The sequence below is a fragment of the Fundulus heteroclitus genome, unplaced genomic scaffold (assembly GCF_011125445.2).
Source record: "Fundulus heteroclitus isolate FHET01 unplaced genomic scaffold, MU-UCD_Fhet_4.1 scaffold_314, whole genome shotgun sequence".
NCBI classification, from domain to species: Eukaryota; Metazoa; Chordata; class Actinopteri; order Cyprinodontiformes; family Fundulidae; genus Fundulus; species Fundulus heteroclitus.
Window position 1 is genome coordinate 67,533 of NW_023396724.1, and position 18,554 is coordinate 86,086.

The 18,554-nt window shown below is 44.0% G+C and overlaps 1 protein-coding gene across 1 annotated transcript in view; it reads left to right on the forward strand.

Annotated features, from left to right (window-relative positions):
- Positions 1-18,554, forward strand: part of LOC105922498 (V-type proton ATPase subunit B, brain isoform) — a 75,787-nt gene that overhangs the window by 17,420 nt on the left and 39,813 nt on the right. Inside the window, exons 2-3 of the mRNA XM_036130250.1 lie at positions 17,714-17,769; positions 17,937-18,035. Coding sequence (XP_035986143.1) covers positions 17,714-17,769; positions 17,937-18,035 — 155 coding nt within the window. The remainder of the gene's footprint in view (positions 1-17,713; positions 17,770-17,936; positions 18,036-18,554) is intronic.

The window sequence follows — 18,554 nt, forward strand, 5'->3', positions numbered from 1 at the left end:
TGGTCAGCTGTTTGGCCTATGTTGGTGATAGACGGGCCAAATAAACCAATCAGATTCGTCGTCGCTCGTAACAGAGCGACGACGAAAACACAACCACAAGCCAAGCTACTCTTGCTGCTGCAAGTAAAGGCTCGTTAGCTCAGCAGAGAAATACTCTGTAATTCCGATAAAACTTGCTCGATAGCCACACTAACGCTAGTTTCATCGGCTGAAGCTCCCATGTTCTTAGACTGAACTGTCGCGCTTCCCGTTGCGTCACACCTCAACCCGCCTCAAAGCCAACGCTGATTGGACGTTCGTTTGGTGAACGGCTCCAAATTTTCTTTAACGGAGAGTATCCAGACTGATCTGCGAGTGAAACCTTGAAACCTCGCGAGATCAGGATGGTCTCACGAGGCTACATAAATACAACCTCTGACAGGATCTAGTGTTTTGACTTGAAAGAAGATTTAAGGACATCAGACCTTTTGGCTTTTTAATATGGAGTAGGAAAGCTGTCAAAAAGATGTGTGCCGAGTCTAACAATTCGCATTGGTATTTTTTGTGTCCGAAAGATACACAAAATTCTGCTGCCATAAATGTGTCTTAAAAATGTTTGGGTTAGGATTGTTTTTCTGATTATGAATCTGAAAGCTATGAGTCCAAAGTCTTGTGAATACAACTCTAATTTCTACAGTCACAAGTTTTTACTGTTGTGAAAATTAATTAAAGTGTGAGTAGAAAAGTGCTAAAAGGAAGTCAAGGGGGGGAGTTTGAAGTCTCTGCAGTAATTATGGCAGACCTTTTTAACATAAAACTGGATTTACTTGCATTCCAGATATCCAAAATTAATTTATGACTAGACATAGTTAATTGAGTTGTCTCTGATTATATTTTGAACAGACAACATAGCAATTTTATATATCTAATTACATTTTGCCAAGCATAAACAATGTCAGATTTACCATTACGGTGTATTGAAGCTCCAGTTCAACATATCTGCAGTAAATTACTGACTATTTGAAACATTTATTTCAGATAACAGTTAAAATACGACTAGCCATAGAGTAATTTTGAGATGGCTTGCTTTTTGTTTTGACTAGTTAGAATTCTAATGAGATATCTCAAATTACCTCGTTGTTCAAGGTAACTCAAATGTGTTTTTAGATTTATCTAGTGCAAATTAAAGTAGAAATATCTTGAAAGCAAATAATTTTTTCCCAGACAGTCTTTTTATATCATGGGGGGAAAACATGTCTTCAACAAAGACAGCAGGTGCAAAACGCTGCAATTCCAACATGTTTTTCTCTGTGAACCATGCACCATCAGCTCTGTCCTTGGACAAGGTAGAACAAGTGCATAAACAGACGATGAGCCCTGTGCAATCTGCAGCAACCAAGATAAAGATTGCTAAGAAGATGACGTAGGAAGTGACTTCACCACCATTCCAGCAGGACTCACCCCAGACCTCAACAGGCCAAAAAGACCATCAACTAACCCCAGTAACACTCTCAAAACCTACCACCCCCCCCCAGACTGCACCCATCTCCCCTCCATCCCCATTAAGCCCACAAGTGCCTTTTCTTGACTTTACCAACAATATGGGAAAAGTTTTTAAAATAGGTTTACAAGTGACATCTTCTCCGTGGAGACAACCTGATAAGTGACCTCCTAACCTATCTTCTACATACATCAAGGATGATGAACATGCCTATGCTCAGGACCTTCAGATCACGCTGTGATATGCAAAGAGCCCTGGTAAATTTATCAGACACAATAACCTCCAGCACAAGCTTGGGCCCCTGATGGGAGATAACTGCAGTATATCTGTGATGATAAATGGCAGAACAAAAACTAGAAGAATAAAAAAACTGAAATAAACAAACCTAATTAAAAGTAATAAATTGCCTGATACAGTCAGTCAGAAAGATGATTATACCACTAGGTCATATAAACTGGCTTTATGAAACATTAGAACTCTGTTAGGGAAATAATTTTTATTCAAAAATTACGACCATAATCTTGATGTTATGTTTTTAACAGAAACATGTTTACATGAATTTCATTAAGCACCTATTCTGATAGTCAATGCCTCCAACCTACAATTTTCTTTGTGAGAGCAGAAAGTAAACGAAAAATGGAGGCAAGGCAACATTGTTTAGTGATTTACTAAAGTGTAAAAAGCTGTTTCTGGGGAAATTCAACTCTTTTGAATATCTGGCACTCAAGGTAAAGAGTCCGGTACGAACTATGTTTTTGAATGTTTACATGTTTACAAGTCCAAATTAATTGTTTTATGAATTTAATGACCTCCTATGTGTTGATTATATTATTGTGGGAAGAATGTAAATATAGATATCTTAAATTGCTATTCCAGCTTGTCTGACCACAAGATGGCTGTGATGCAGGTGCACTGCCTGTTCTAAAGTTAGTGATTTGATTTAATTTGAACAATGCCCCATTGGCTGCAGGGTTTCTTCCAGAAAATGGGGTAATCCTGGTGGTAGGTGTCCTGCAGGAGGTGCGTGCGTTCCCGTGGAGTGGGAGGAACAGGGAACTGGGAGGGGAGAGTTACGTCATGCAGCTCGAAGGAGGGGAGCTGTGTGAACAGAGTGTGGACGCAGCTTATTTTCTCAGGGGTGTATTGTCCCAGGCGGGAACTTTTTAATGCCGCTCTCAAACAGCAAGGCATTTCAAATAAACAACGCTTAGCCTGGGGGTAGGGCGTGTAAATATACTTGAGGAAACCCTGGGCTGGGTCTTTTCTACTCCAGACTGACTGGAGTCGATGGGAGTAAATGCAGATGGAGCAATTTTGCCTGTATTTTATACAGTTTACAATTGCAATAACTGGCGACAACTGCTGAAAGTAGATTATGCGGTGCAGATCACCATTTTGAGCATTGAACTCAAGAACCATACTTAATGCTTATTAATTTGTTCACTGTGTAACTCCAGGGTACTTCGTTTGGCAGTGATTCAGCCTTAGTTTGTCAAATACAGAGTGTCAGCACATGCAAGAAGCTGTGAAAAACTATTCTTTCAAGGCTGGATGCAAGCAAAGTGGAAGACACGAATGACATACATTTTAAACCCTTTTCCAGGCTTTTAAAAATACGTGGATATAAGCATCACACAAAAAATATGAAGAAATGATTGTTGGTGTATACAGAAGGCTAAAGATTAGGTGTGTGTGTGTGTGTCAGTGAAAGTGGAAAAAATGAACAATACAACTTGTGTCTTAATTAAATTGTAAAATGTATTCTTTTGTACCTTAATACGTAATCCCATGACTATCTGTGTTTAAGAGCCAAAAAAAGTATTTCGTCATGAAAACATGTATTTGTTTACACATTTATGCACATTGTGTAACATTGCAGAGTGTTTTGTCTATGCATACTGCGTCTGTGCTCCAACTTCCATTACTTCCCACCCTCACCCTCTGTCGTTTGGTAGGTTGCCTGTTGCGCTATTTTGTATCTTCAGAGCTGGTTGCTTGTTTGCCTCACAATATCTGGCAACACTGGTTGGTATATTTAGTGACGTTTCAGACACCTCTAGCAATTATCTTTCTAGTGCTGACTTGGTTGATCGTACTTCACGTTCCCAAACTCCCCCGAAATGAGGCGCACCAGGTGGGTTGAAGCTGAACCTTATCTGTTGTTTAGAGAGGTGGTTTTGAATTGAAGGACGCATCTTCTGAAAGGCTTCATGTAGTTCTCGCCCACCTCCTTTGAAATTTGTCCCACAATCCAAGAGTAATTCTGATGGTTTTTCTCGCCTTGATACAAAACACCTGAGAGCCACGAGAAATGAATCAGATGTCATGTTTGTGAGGATGTCAATGTGAACTGCTCGTGTTGTGAGGCACTTAAAAAGAATACCCCATCTCTTTTCATTTCTCCTGCCAATCTTCACAAGGAATGGTCCAAAGCAATCAACTCCATTGAGTAAAAGGGTGGTTTTAACAGGCGCAACCTTACTGCTGGGAAATCAGCCAGCTGAGGGAGCACTAGTGTTGCACGCCATTTTTGACAGAGTGGAAATTCTCGTTGGAGTCGTTTAACTGCTTCCCTTCCTTTAATGGCCCAGTAGTGTCTGCGTAGTTCAGAAAACACTCTTTCCTGCCCTGGGTGATGGAGCTTATCATCAAACTGTTTAATGAAAGTTTAGTGACAGGGAGGGTGCCCATCCAACAAAATGGGATGCTTTTCTTCTGTCTCCAGGTATTCACTATGTTGGAGACGTTCACCAACTCTGATTAGTTTAATCTCTGTGTCATACTCTGGAGCCAGTTTAACAAGTCTGCTTGAGGGTGGCACAGTTTCTCCTGCCTGCAGCAGCTGATAATCATCTGGAAAACAGTCCATTTGAGTCTGCTGTAAAATTGTCAACTCTGCATCCTTGTAGTCATCCACTGAGAGGTGACGTTGGGAGGCGCCGCCCCGTGAGCAGATCTTGCGGTACATTCGATGAGTTCTTGAAAGGAACATACTTTATCCGTATGAGGTATAGAGTTTAAAATCTGCATTGTTTGCAGAGGAAAGCTGACAATCTGCATTGTCAGCTTTCCTCTGCAAAGCAAGAGGAAAGCTGGGCCCTGACTCCATCTGTTCGAATTGATAAGGGACTCCAGAGATTTTCCTCGAGTGATGTCATCAGCCAGGTTGTTGAGTGAATCTACATATCGCCAGGTCATAGAACCGGTGAGTTCTTGCATCTCAGCCACTCTGGTTCCGACGAAAACTTTGAATCTGTATGAATCTGACTGAATCCATTTTAGAACAGTTGTGGAGTCACACCAAAGTACGACTTGTTGTATTGGTATAGTCAACTCAGTGATTTGTAGTTTTGCTAATTGCGCACCAGTCAGTGCAGCGCACAGTTTCAGTCTTGGAATGCTCTGCTGCCGCTTGGGGGCCACACTGGATCTTGCCATCACAAAAGCTGATTCCACATTTCTGTCTGCTTTCTCCAGACGAAGGAAAGCGACGGCTCCGTAAGCTTGTTCAGATGCATCGCAGAATATGTGGAGAGCGTTGTTGCAGTCCTGCATATCTGTTTCAGGGCTATTGTAGTACCGTGGCATTGTTATTCGGGGGAGGTTTCCAGCTCTTCTTCCCATTTGTACCATGCCTTAAGGAGGTCTTCAGGCAAATGAGGGTCATCCCACTCTCTACGCTTGTCCCATAAGTGCCGAACAATAATCTTCACTCTTGTGGTAAAAGGTGTAATGAAACCAAGTGGATTGTACTGTTTTGCCAGAACTTTGTAAATGTAGCGCATTGTTGGCTTTTTCTCTGGCGCTACACGATATCTGTAACCCAGCTCATCTTTCTCACAATCCCAGCGCAGGCCGAGTGCCATTTCTTGCTGTTCTAGATTGTTCTGGGCCAACCATTGCTCATTGCTGCCACTTCTGGCTTCATATGGAAGATGAGCTTTAACTTCAGGGACATTACTTGCCCATTGTCTGAGTTCAAACCCTTCAGAGAGAAGAAGTGACTGAAGCCTATCAAATAACTCCTTTGCCTTTTCCTTAGAACTCAGACTATACAAGCAGTTGTCAAGGTAGACGTTGTTCTCCACGACCCCCCTTACTTCTTCATCAGGTGTTCTATTCTCTTTTGTGTGTCTCTGCAATGCAGAGACAGCAAAGCATGGGCTACAGACAGTGCCAAATAGAAGTACTTGCCATTCAAACACATCAGGAGGTTGCATTATTTTCACATCCCGCCATAGAAGTCTTATAAGAGGTTTGTCCTCACTTGGCAGGCAGACCTGATGGTACATTCCTTTAATGTCACTTGAAATGGCAACGCTGGGCTGTCTGAAGCGTAAAAGCACTACCAAAAGCGTCGGGCCGAGGGTTGGTCCTGCCAACAGATAGTCATTCAGACTCTGTCCTTGGTGTTCAAATGAGCAGTTAAACACAATTCTATGCTTTCCAATATGTTCCATCATGTGGTGTGGTATATACCACGTTTCCTTTATTTGAGCAACATCATCTGGCTTTAACTTGGTAATGTAGCTTGCATCTTCCAACTTGGCTATTTCTTTATTGTAGATGTCTGCTTTGTTAACATCCTTCACCAGTTTCCATTCTGTACTTCTCAACAGTGGCAAAACAGCTTCTTTAGCAGCATGCAATGTAGGCATATTAATGTTGCGAAGAAGCGGGGTTGCATACCTGTTAACACTGTTGACAGTCACTTTTGCAGTTTTCTCCTCTAGAAGCATAACTGCTTGATTATATTGTTGTGATCACATAATCACCTTTTCATTTCTGAAGGGCCGCACATCCAATTGCCAGAGTTGTTGGACATTCTTCATCAGGTCAGAGTCTGTGGAGCGTGTGGATGTGAAAAAGCACTGAACCAGTGTGGGAAGCTGCTCTTTTAACAAGCTTGTAGGACCCTGTAGAGTCCATCCCAGTTTGGTTTTAATAGCGGCACGACCACCAAAGGGTCCAAGTCTTACAGGCTCGATTGGTGTGGTTAAATGCGGATAGACTGAACCTATCAAGAAGAGAGGCTTCACTTGATGGAACAAAGTGAGGGGAAGGTTCTTCAGGTGAGCATATTTACTTTGTAAAGTGGCAACTGAGTCTGAATGTTCCGCTAAGCCTAAGTGCTCTGCTGTAAAGGCTCAGGTTATTTCATACCTTTTGTCAGGGTTTGAAGCTGGTGAGACTGTAAAGGAAACTGATTCACCTTGGATAACTCGAACGTCTTGCCTGACTGTCTTTAAGGCTAAATCTTCATGGTTGCCATGGAGTTTAAGTTGCTGTGCTGCAGCAGATAGAAGAATGGTTCTTTCAGAACCATCATCCAAAATGGCAAATGTCTCCATATTATGGTTGCCATTTCGCCTGATGACCTTACTCATTTTGAGTAGTACATGGCTGGAAGCTGTTGGTCAGTCCACATACAACACTTCACTAGATGAGTGTGGAGGAGTCTCCTCTTTTGCTGGTCTTGCATTTACATCATGAAGAGCTTCCACATGTCTGCCATTGCATGTGCTGCATCTAACTTTCAGCTTACACTGAGTAGCTTGATGGTTTCTTCCACATTTCCAGCATTTTCTGTTACTCCTAATCCACACTTCTCTCTGATCCTTAGAGAGGTTACTGAAGTTTGTGCATTGATTTAGAAGATGTTGGTTGTTATTGCAATATGGGCAGTGTAACTTAGATTTCTGACTGGCTGGAGATGACTCTGTGGAAATAGAACATGTCTGTGTAGGGATGGCAGCTGTGGTCCTAGGTCTTGTGCTGAGTAAAACAGTAGAGGACTTTGGGTGTGCTTGTTTCTCTTGTCGCTCCCTCTGTCTGTATAGTCTCTCTCTAGAATCTGACATTACTATTTCACTTTCCTGCACCTGGACTTCAAATACCAACCAGTCTAAGAAATCAAACAACGTAGATACTTGTATGTGCTGAGAAAAAGGATAGCGATGAAAATGAGTCCTTAAAGCATGTGGTAATTTCGATATGAGTTGAGTGACATGGGAACCACAAGTCAGTTCGATTCGTCAATTTTGTCCCATTTGATCCAGCATTCCAACAAGGGCTCGCACCTTTAAAGCAAATCTGCGAAAGGATGGAGTATCACTGTCTCTGATATTGGCGGCATCCATTAACTCTGCAATTGTCTTTAAAGTGAGCTGATGAGGCTGTCCGTACTGTGCTGTGAGTGGGGCCATGGTGCCACTATAGGGGGAGTCTGAGTTGCTGTAGGAATCTGCAATGAGTAATGCATCCTCTAGCTTGAGGTGGTCAACCAATATTTGATACTTGAACCGTTTGGTGGCATCAATTGGTAGAAGATTGTCCAGAGCTATTTTAAGTCTGGAGAATTCTCTGGGATCGTCATGCGTGAAAGGGGGGATTGTAGGCTTTGGCCTCCTGTAGACCTTCTCCTGATATCCTGGTCTGGGTACAAAAGTTTTTGGTTGCTGATTTTGATAATGAGGATGTTGAACGTCACCTGTAGCATGGGGGTACTGCACTGCATGGTAGTGAGATGGCTGTGAATATTCTGTGAGAGCCAGGTACTGCCGTGGCTGAATATCACCATATGTGAGTGAAGGTCCTCCTCCCTTTACATCCATCCTTTGCACATCATTACATAACATCTTGTACGTCATCATTCATCACTGAAGCCAACTTAAAATAGGAGTAATGAGAGGGAGACAAGCGTTGTCTTACAGCTGGGGGTGGGTCTTGAAAGGGTAAAACTTATTCCTCCACTTCTGTATCTGCTTGACCGAAGTTTGTTTTTAAACGTTCATATTGGGATATATCTTCTGACTCTGATCCAGATGTACATAGAGAATCCTGAAGTTCTAAATCTTCACCTGACTTGGCTGCAATAGAATGTTGCCTTTCCTGCTGGACTTGGTGTTCAGAGGGCGGGGTTATCTGCAGCTTGCTTACTGCTTCTGTGAGCCGTAACATGTTCTCCTGCATCTGACGGTTTTCTTGTCGGATTTCCCTAATTGCTGTCAAGACCATCTCATCTCTTGTTTGTACAGTGAAGGCTGGTGTCTTATTTCCACCTTAAAAGCTTTGCATGGGGAAGGGTGTCATCCCGGCAGATCCCTCATGATGTTGCTGATGGCCACTTATGTAAGGGTGAGTGTTGATGGGTGCCCTTGCTGTATAATCTCCCTATCCAAGAGCTCCGTAACGTCCACCATAAGAAGGTGCTCTACTCTGCTGACCAACATAGTCCTCATAAAATTCGTCTAGGTAAGGTGGCCGACGTATTTACCGTCTGTGTCTAACTTGTTCGTCCCCCTCCATCACAAACATGAAGAAAGGTCCAAGACATGCTCTCTTTGTAGCAACTGTAATCCAGCTCAAAGGACCATTAATGTTGTGCTCCCTTCATTTAGTGTTAGTTCTTTTAAGGGTACAGCCACCATGAGCATCCGGTAAAGGATGAGAGGATAGCTTCAGGTCCAAACTTTCTTTAATAGAGCTGAGAGTGGTCTAAAAGAAATACAGAAGACAAAACAAATGGAAACTATCATTTCTAGTCGCTATAAACAGCCATTTCTAATTTGTCCAGCAGATGGCGGCAAGAGACCACAAATAAACCACAAACCACATTGTCATAATCTTAACTCTTTAAGTTATGGAGTGAGGATTGTCTTAAAAAGATTTGAATAAATATAAAAGGATATATATACATATACATACATTTATAAATATCCAAGTACAAAATACAAATATAAAAATGTGACATACAAATAAATAAACAAATTTATATAGATAAACGTGTCTTTGTAAATATATTTTCGAGATATAAAAATAAATGTGCTTGACTTTGTATGTGGAATCTGCATTTGTGAATCTCCTTTTTGCATTTGTGAATTTCCTTTTTCCTTTTATGTCGATGACGTAATTTTGAGACATTCCTACTGCACGCCAAGATCCACAAATAGATACCACTAGATTTGAATGCGAAGACACCCTCCACTGAACAACCAGCAGATGGCAGTGCTGTGCAACGATAGCTAGGCTCTGGCTGTACAGTCATTGGTATCCAGTTCTGGCCTCAATCGCAACTATAAGATCAACATGGAAGCGACCAGTGGATTACCTGGATGGGTAAGTAGTGTCATTTGTTACTTGTGTGTGTTATAGTGGATTTTTTCTTCAGAGAGACATGAGCTGTCTCTCACAGACTAGCTGTGGCTGCACATAAAAGGAAAAAGGAGATTCACAAATGCAAAAAGGAGATTCACAAATGCAAAAAGGAGATTCAAAAATGCATAAAGGAGATTCACAAATGCAAATTCCACATACAAAGTCAAGCATATTTATTTTCAAATCTCGAAAATATATTTACAAAGACACGTTTTATATAAATTTGTTCATTTATTTGTATGTCACATTTTTATATTTGTATTTTGTTTATTTATTTGTATGTCACATTTTTATATTTGTATTTTGTACTTGGATATTTATAAAAAATATATATATATATATATATATATATATATATATATATATATATATATATATATATATATATATATCCTTTTATATTTATTCAAATCTTTTTAAGACAATCCCCACTCCATATTAAGTTGCCATATATATTTAAGTTGCACATATGTACAAATCCTGCTGGTGTACTGACAAAACTTACTTTTATTCATTTACACGCTCCCAGTCTCTTGAACAAACAGCTCTGAGCGGTCTCCAATGATTACTTCGTCAACTTTCTGCTCATCTAACACTGAACATATGCTATATGCAACAGCAACAGCTATTGACAGCTTGTGATTACAATGAACCAATTACAGCAAACATTATTCAGATGGCTTCCTGAGTTCTTAAAGTGATACACACACAGTTGTATTAGTCCATTTTCAACACATACCCATAAACTTCAATTGGAGTCCACAGCAGTGACTACTTGTAGTCGTACAATTTAGAGTTGAGACTTTGGACTCAAAGCTTTATGTTCATACTTGCATAAAAACAATCCTAACCCACAAATATTTTCAGACTCCCATTAGGGCTGGATGATAACAATATATGTCGATCGATAGACGTGTCTTGCAGTAGCAAAAAAGGGTCAGTAAAAAGTTCAATAGAATAACAGTTCTATTTCATATAGGCTTCGCCCTTTTGCGAAAGTGAGGCCCTCCAGCGCCTCACTTTAAGTCGGCGCTGGAGAAGCTCCAGAAAACCGCTGAGGAGTCTGAGACATTTCGGGACCTGGTGCCGCCTAGCTCCGGCTCCCGCGTCCCTCACTCCTCTGGTGGCTGGCGGAGCAGAGCGGGAGAGTCCAGGAGCCATGGAGCGCCTAGACTCTCCCGCTCTGCTCCGCTAGCAGCCTCCTCCTCCCGGCACCAGCAGCCCTTCCCAGCGCGGCAGCCTTTGGCCCAGAGAGGCCGTCATCAGCCGAGAAGACAGAGGAGACAGGAGGCAGGGAATGTATGTCATTTGGAATCTATGAAATGTTTTGATATAAAACATAAACCATCCTCAGAAGGCAAAATCCCAGCAGATTCCAGCCTTGCAGTGAGATCGGATGATCTCACAGCGGCTTCACGCACAGTCTCCACCCACGGTGAGCCGGTAGCCTCTAAACCTCCGTTTCAGACGCACCGTTACCTCACGAGTCCTGAGCAGAGTGTCTCTCCCACTCCAGCCAAGACAAACCCTGAGCAGCGTGAGCCCAGAGAAACTCTCTGCGTTCAGCCTAGGCTCACTGCTGCTCCTCTTCCTCACCCATCACACCATGGGAGCAGAGGAAACTCGGCGCAGCGGCAGCCAGCTGTTAAAAGACGTATTACCAACGCTGACGCCTCTGGTGGTGTAACGTCAGGTGGAGCTGCTCCATTAGAGCAACATGTTCACAGAGAAGCTGGCTCAGCCAAAGCCCACCGAGTTCTCTGCTGATGTCTCCTTCTCTCCTCCTCACTTATCGTGCAGTAGGAGCGGAGAAACTTCGCTGTCATCACAGCAGCCTGCTGTGAAGTGATGTGTTATCCACACCTCCTCTCAGCATGGCCCTGCTGCCCCTCAGAACCCTGAGGCGGGTCTGCAGGTTAAAGCCGTGGTTCGGGTTGACCCACAGCCCTTTCTGCCCGGGCCCCCCATGGGTTCCCCCCCAGAGAATCTCCGAGGAGGATGGCGGCAGGGGCCCTAGCCTGGCTCATAGCCATGCGCGTCCACTCTTAGAGCGCTGCTCAGAGTGGCGGCGCGTATGTTCCCTGGACAGGTGGATGGACAGACTGATCAGCACAGGCTACACACTGCAGTTCCTGTCTCACCCTCCACGGTTCACAGGCATGGTGGAGACGGTCCTAGCATCTCCAGAGCAGAGCACTGCTCTCCTGTCAGAACTGCGGGAACTCCTGGAAAAAGACGTCATTTCCAGGGTTCCCCACGGGGAGGAAAACACGGGGTTCTACTCCCGTTACATCCTGGTCCCGAAAAGAACGGGAGGAATGAGACCCATTCTCGATCTGTCCCTGTTGAACAAGACGATCATGGAGAGACAATCTGCTGACAATCAGACAGCTGCTGGAGAACGTTCACCAGAACAACTGGTTCACCTCCATAGATCTGAAGGACGCCTACTTCCATGTTTCATCATCCTGAAACACAGGAAGTATCTATGCTTCTCCCTCCTGGGGATTCCCTATCAGTACAACCGCCTGCCGTTCGGTTACTATCTGGCCCCACGCACGTTCTCCAAATGCGTGAAAACGGCGCTCCAGCCGCTGCGCTCTGCAGGAATGAGAATCCTCTTTTATCTGGACGACCTGCTCTTCCTGGCTCGATCCAGAGAGGAAGTGGCGGTGCAGACCGGAGCTCTGGCCGCACACCTGACAGAACTGGGCTTCTCCATAAACTGGGAGAAAAGTTCTGTTCTCCCGTCCCAGCTGCTAGTTTATCTGGGCGTGGAGCTAAACTCGGCCACCATGAGAGCCCAACTCTCACAGCAGAGAGCAGACGCGCTGTCAGCGCTGCTCCCCCGGGTCAGACCTCACAGCACAGTGACAGCTCTGTCCGTCATGCGGCTGCTGGGGATGATGTCAGCGGCCCACGTGGTGGTTCCGCTGGGTCTGCTTCATATGAGGCCCCTGCAGAGATGGTTCATCCGCCTGCGCAGAGACCCTGTGCGCCAGAAGACACGAATGATTGCAGTTCCTCTGTTAGTGGGAGCCGACCTGGCCCATTGGGGAAACCCCCCCCCCCCCCCCCCACTCTGTCAGAGGGAGTTCCCCTCAGCAGACCTACGTCACACGTCCCGGTGTTCACAGACGCGTCGCTGTCAGGCTAGGGAGGAACGTGTCTGTCCCAGGTAGTGGGAGAGAAGTGGCCAGACCACACGTCTCTCCACATAAACATGCTGGAGCTCCTCACGGTGCTGAAGGTGACACAGCATTTTGCTCCTCTGCTGCGGGGTCAGCATGTTCTGATCCGCACCGACAACAGGGTCTCAGCGGCGTACATAAACCGGCAGGGCGGCGTGCGCTCAGCTCAGCTGCTGAACGTGGTCAGACGGCTGCTGTGCTGGGCACGCACCAATCTGCTCTCCATCAGAGCAGTTGTTATCCCCGGTGTCCAGAACAGAGGAGCGGACATCATGTCCAGAGGGGGTCCTCGTCACGAAGACTGGACCCTCCATCACGACCTGATCTCTCAGATCTGGAGCAGGTTCGGCGGGCCAGCTGTGGACCTGTTCTCCACACGAGAGAACGCACAGTGTCAGCTGTGGTTCTCCCTGACCCCGAAGGAGGATCCTCCTCTAGGAGTGGACGCCTTCGCTCATCCGTGGCCACAGACGCTCCTTTACGCCTTCCCTCTGGTTCCGCAGATACCGCGGCTCCTGTACCGGGTTCGCGGCGAACAGCATCGGGTAATTCTCATAGCCCCCCAGCGCACAGGTGCTCCGTGGTTCCCCAACCTGCAGCAGTTGTTGTCAGGCCGCCCATGGCAGCTGCCGTGGAAGGAGGATGCACTCCTCCAGGCAGGAGGGGCAATCAGGAGCTACCCGGAAATAGACCAGTGTCCCTGGGCCTGGCCGCTGAACGGGAGCGCTTAGAGAGGCTCGGCCTTCCGCAAGAAGTTGTATGCACCATTCAGGGTGCACAGGCTGCCTCTGCAACAGCACTATATGCCTCAAAATGGAAAGCTTTTGAGAGCTGGTGTGCGGAGAAAGGCCTGGATCCCTTTTCATGTCCTCTAGCCTGCATACTAACGTTTCTCCAGCAGCTCATGGACAGGAATTTAGTCCTCAGCACAATTAAGACTTATACTGTGGCTGTTCCCTCTTGTCGTGAGGGTTTTGGTGACAGAACTGTCTTTAACCATCACTGACAAAGCACTTCCTGAGAGGTGTACGCAGACACAGACCTGTGTCACATCCACTGGTTCCTCAGTGGGATTTAGCGCTGGTCCTGTGCGCTCTGGTTAAAGCGCCGTTTGAGCCCTTGGATCAGGCTCCAGTGAAACTCTTGTCATTGAAAACAACTCTGCTGTTAGCTCTGACGTCTGCAAAGAGAGTGAGTCATCTGTCCGCCCTCTCTGTTGCTCCTTCCTGTCTCAGCATACAGGGGGACGGCAGCTCAGCGGTGCTGCGTCCTAATCCTGCTTGCACACCCAAGAGCATCGCAAGCTCTTTCAGGTGGAGGGTGATCACTCTGAATGGCTTCTATCCTCCTCCCCACAGCTCTGAGGAGGAAGTCACGCGCCATCTCCTCTGTCCTGTGCGCGCGCTCTCGTGGCGTGCACAGCTGCACTGCGCTGCACAGAGTGTTTGTTTGTGCATTACAGAGACAACTCTGCAGGACAGCCTTTGTCTGCACAGCGCCTCTCACACTGGCTGAGGCTATTTCTCAGGCTTATGTTTCCTCTGGGTTGGATCCTCCAGAGAAGCTCAGAGCTCACTCCACCAGAGGAATCTCCTCCTCCGCAGCGCTGCATGGAGGAATGACAGTGGAGGATATCTGCACGGCAGCCTCCTGGTCATCTCCGTGCTCATTTATCAGGTTTTACCTGCGTGATGTCTCAGCTTTCTCCATGACTCATTCTGTTCTCAGAGTTCTGACAGAATGATCATTACGCTCACCTGGACAACCTCCTCCCACCTGGAGTGGGAAAGGTTTAAATTCTCCAGTCCCATTTGGCGACTTCTGCTGTTTTGTGTTGATCTTCTCTCTCTGTGACCAGAGATGATGAAGACAGAAACAAACAGGCATGGTTATGTTGCAGCATTACGCATGGTTCAGCAGCTAATTGTTTCCTGCCCCTCTCAGGGGTTGTTCACCTGCTCCGTTCATTGTTAGATGGTTACAGTTTGTAACTTGTCCTCTTCGTCATCGGCAGCAGGTTTGGTTTTAACCTCTGCCTAGACCTCTGCGTTGTGGTGTGCACCACTACAGAGAGGATGACATCTTAATGACTGAAGAGTGTTATCTCTGTGAGCCTTTGGCTTGTTCTACCCAGCGTTACTTTACAGTTCATAACCTTCGTTATCACCGTTCACAGACTGGTCTGTCATTTATTTACGTTCTGGGCCTTACTGGTCCCTAAATGGCTGAAGAAAAATAGCTATTTGAGAGCCGATTGTCCGGTCTGACCGTTATTTATACTGACCGGAGTAAGGCCCACACAGCAGGTGGGAATGGACTAAAGTTTTCAGTGCTCGCGCGAAGGGATAAACCCACTAGCGAGAGCCTTAAAGGTCTACGCCTACATTCATAGAATCTGGGGTTACGGTACGTAACCAACGTTTTCCTTCTTGTTTGCATTCTAGCGTATAATGTAGGTTAATGCCACAGTCACTACATCCTTCCAACCAATCACAAACGCAGACCCAGGAATGCTCCAATACCAAGCTAAGCCCCGTTCAAAGAGTCCACCGAGCACCTGTTCTTTTTTTCTTTATTAAAAGTTGGACTTTGGTAAAAAGTTAGTTGAATAGGGTTGAGTTTCAATTTAGTCTTGGTGTTCTTTATCTAAAAATGAGCCATTAAGCAAACACATAATGCAGCACTTACATATATGTTTTGAAATTTTTTGATAGTTATCAATATCGATAAATATGCTTTGTTTTATCTATATGCTTTTTTTCTATATTGTCTAGCCCTAACTCACATATGACTGCAGACTTTTGTATTTGCATTTTTGTACAATGTTTTTACTTTATTTTTACTTTATTTTCAAAATAAAAGTATACTTGTAACTCATCTTTAAGTTTGTGTTTGCAGTCCTTGATACCTGTATTTATGGCTGACTGTGTGTAACCAGAAAGTTTGTGCATGTGCATTTATAGCCGAGCATGACCTGTCCCTCACGATGTCGCAGCCTCTGGTTGACCTGATCAACTCGGTTTCAGACTTGATCAGAGAGCACTTTCAAGACTGTCAGTATCAAATGCACATGCCTCTTATCTCTGCACCCATAGCATTGCTGCCCACTATAAAATTTTATTATTAGCCAAAACTGCACAAAAATGAATAGGTACTGATAAGATGGGGTTTTACCGGCTTGCTGTTACATGTCTATTAAAAACCCATCTTTCCCAGTTCCGGATTTGGCTATAAATGAGGAAACATTGATCAGAGGTAGAACAGTTTAAATGCATATTTAATTCATAGAAATTAAATATGGAGACAGAGTATACATTTACCATTACAAGATGTTTTCCGCGCGGTGGATAGGTTTATCTGATTTTAAGTTTTGCCGAGACTTTCTTTAATACAGTGTCTGCCCGCCTCCTCTAAGGGAGGGAGGGGTAATCTGCAAACCATCTGTGTCTCTAACAAAGGGGCTGCTCTTCCCAGCACGGGGTCAGGCCGCGATGACCCAACAGCCATAAAACTAAAGTTGCATGTTATCTTACCCGGCCACAGAGAGGGGAGACACCCCTACTAAGATATATTTTTTAATTCTCAACAGTACCTACACATTTATAGTACTTTATTTGTATGATAAAATTATAAACTCGTTCCAACTAGCAAATAGCTCGAAAAAATTTCAATTTAAACATGTTAAAGGTTCCCTGTTGTCTTCAGTATTTCATAAATGTGGTATTTATGTGTTCCCCTTTTATTGTAATAATACATTTCATTTATAACCACCCAAGCACCCAATGGATAAACATGGTACTAAATAAAATAATAAAAAGATAAATAACAGCAAATAATTTGACTTTGATTAGATATAAAAGTCAGAAATTTACAAAAGGACAAGGTTGTGGTTGGCCTTTTATTTTCATAGGATTTATTTATATTGAATTTGACGGAGCCAGTGGAGTTAATGTACAGGTGTGAAGTAGATGATGTAATGATGCAAGCTGCTGTCCTTTGTGCTAGTTGCAGTTTATGGAGGATTTTCTGGAGGACAGGAAGGGGAGGGAGTTGAAATTGTAAAGTTGAGAGGTGAGTGGACTGTGAACCAGTTTGGCAAAAGTGTGAAGGAAGAACCTGATCCTGCCAAGATGAAAGTAAGTTAACCAGGTGATGGTATGGATGTGGAATGTGAAGGAGATGATGGAGAGGGCTATCCAAGATGACACCAAAGCTCTTAACCTGAAAAGTGGGAGAGATGCAGGAATTGTCATTGCATACTGTAAAACTGCCAGATTAGGTTAAAGTTGACTTTGCACAATAAACAAGTGTGGTACATAATGTGGCATGACGTCCACTGCCCCTGTGATGTATGGACTGACTAGAAAAATGTTTCAGTCAAATTGATTATTTTAGCTGTAACCCCTGCTGCAATACTGTATCTGTTGGTTTTGCTGTTATTTTTATATTTCACTTTGCAGGTGTAGAAGCAGACTCCGAGGATGTTAACTTGTTCGCTCCTTCTCTTCTCCTCTATATTTGTCACCTTTTCTCCCTTTTTGCATTTTATCTCATCTTATTCGCTTCCATTTTTTGTCTTCTACCTTCCCATTTTTGTGTCCATTCAATGTGAAATAGTTTCTGATAAAATCTTAAAAAGCTTTCTGCATATATAAATCAGCAATAAGACAAAAGCAGTGAAGCTCCACTTGTGAAAGTAAAATTTGTGGGGCTCTCTTTGGCTTTAAGACAGCATTTCTTAATGCTACACTCCCAGACAGGACAAGTTTAAAAAAAAAGGATATAAATAGTACTACTTCTCATTCCACTTGCACAAGAAAAAGTTTTAACCATCTAGATTCTTAAATGAACGAAATGATAAATGAGTTAATTCCTTGTATTTCAGCCTATTCCACCGTGTCTGGGGTAAATGGCCCTCTCGTAATCCTGGATAATGTGAAGGTAAGGCCACTGCAAATGTACTGTTTTTATTGAATAACGATTCTCAGGAAAGTCACTGCTGTGTTTTTCTTTTTTTTTAACTCAGACACTAGTTTATGTTAAGTGATGTTGATATTTTTGTTTCTGTAGCATCTTTTGTTGAAAGGTGTAATTCCTCTTTGTGTTAGTTCCCCAGGTATGCTGAGATTGTTCATTTGACCCTCCCAGATGGCACCAGGAGGAGTGGACAGGTCTTGGAGGTTATTGGAAGCAAAGCAGTTGTTCAGGTGAGAAATGGAATATGATCTCCACATGACAGGAACCTACGTAATTAACCAATAGCCTCACTGATAAAACTACAGGACAATCTTTCTGTCCTTCAAGGTTTTGCTGCAAATGAAAACTGCCTAACTGAAAAAAGGTGGGGGCAAAAAAAGAATATTTATTAAATGGTTTTTAGGATCTGAATTATTTGAGTTGTATTGAAGGCTTTACAGAATAAATGCCTTTGAAAAGCAAAGCTGGGTGATTTGGGCAATTTTATCACTTCAGCAGAGTGAATGGATTATTTTTCTAACTTTCTTTTGCTTATGCGTTGATCTTGTTAACCAGTGCAAAGTCCTATCTCTGACATTATACGTAGGGCATTTTCCACTGAGTCAGTGGGTTGTCTTCTCCATATCTGACCTCCAGTCATAAGTCCTTTTCCTCTGGTGAGCAGATAAAGAATGAGCTTTCAAATACTGTCTTTTGTAGTTCTTTCTCCTCCTTCAACAAACTCCCTGTGCCTGGTTTATGGGACCAGC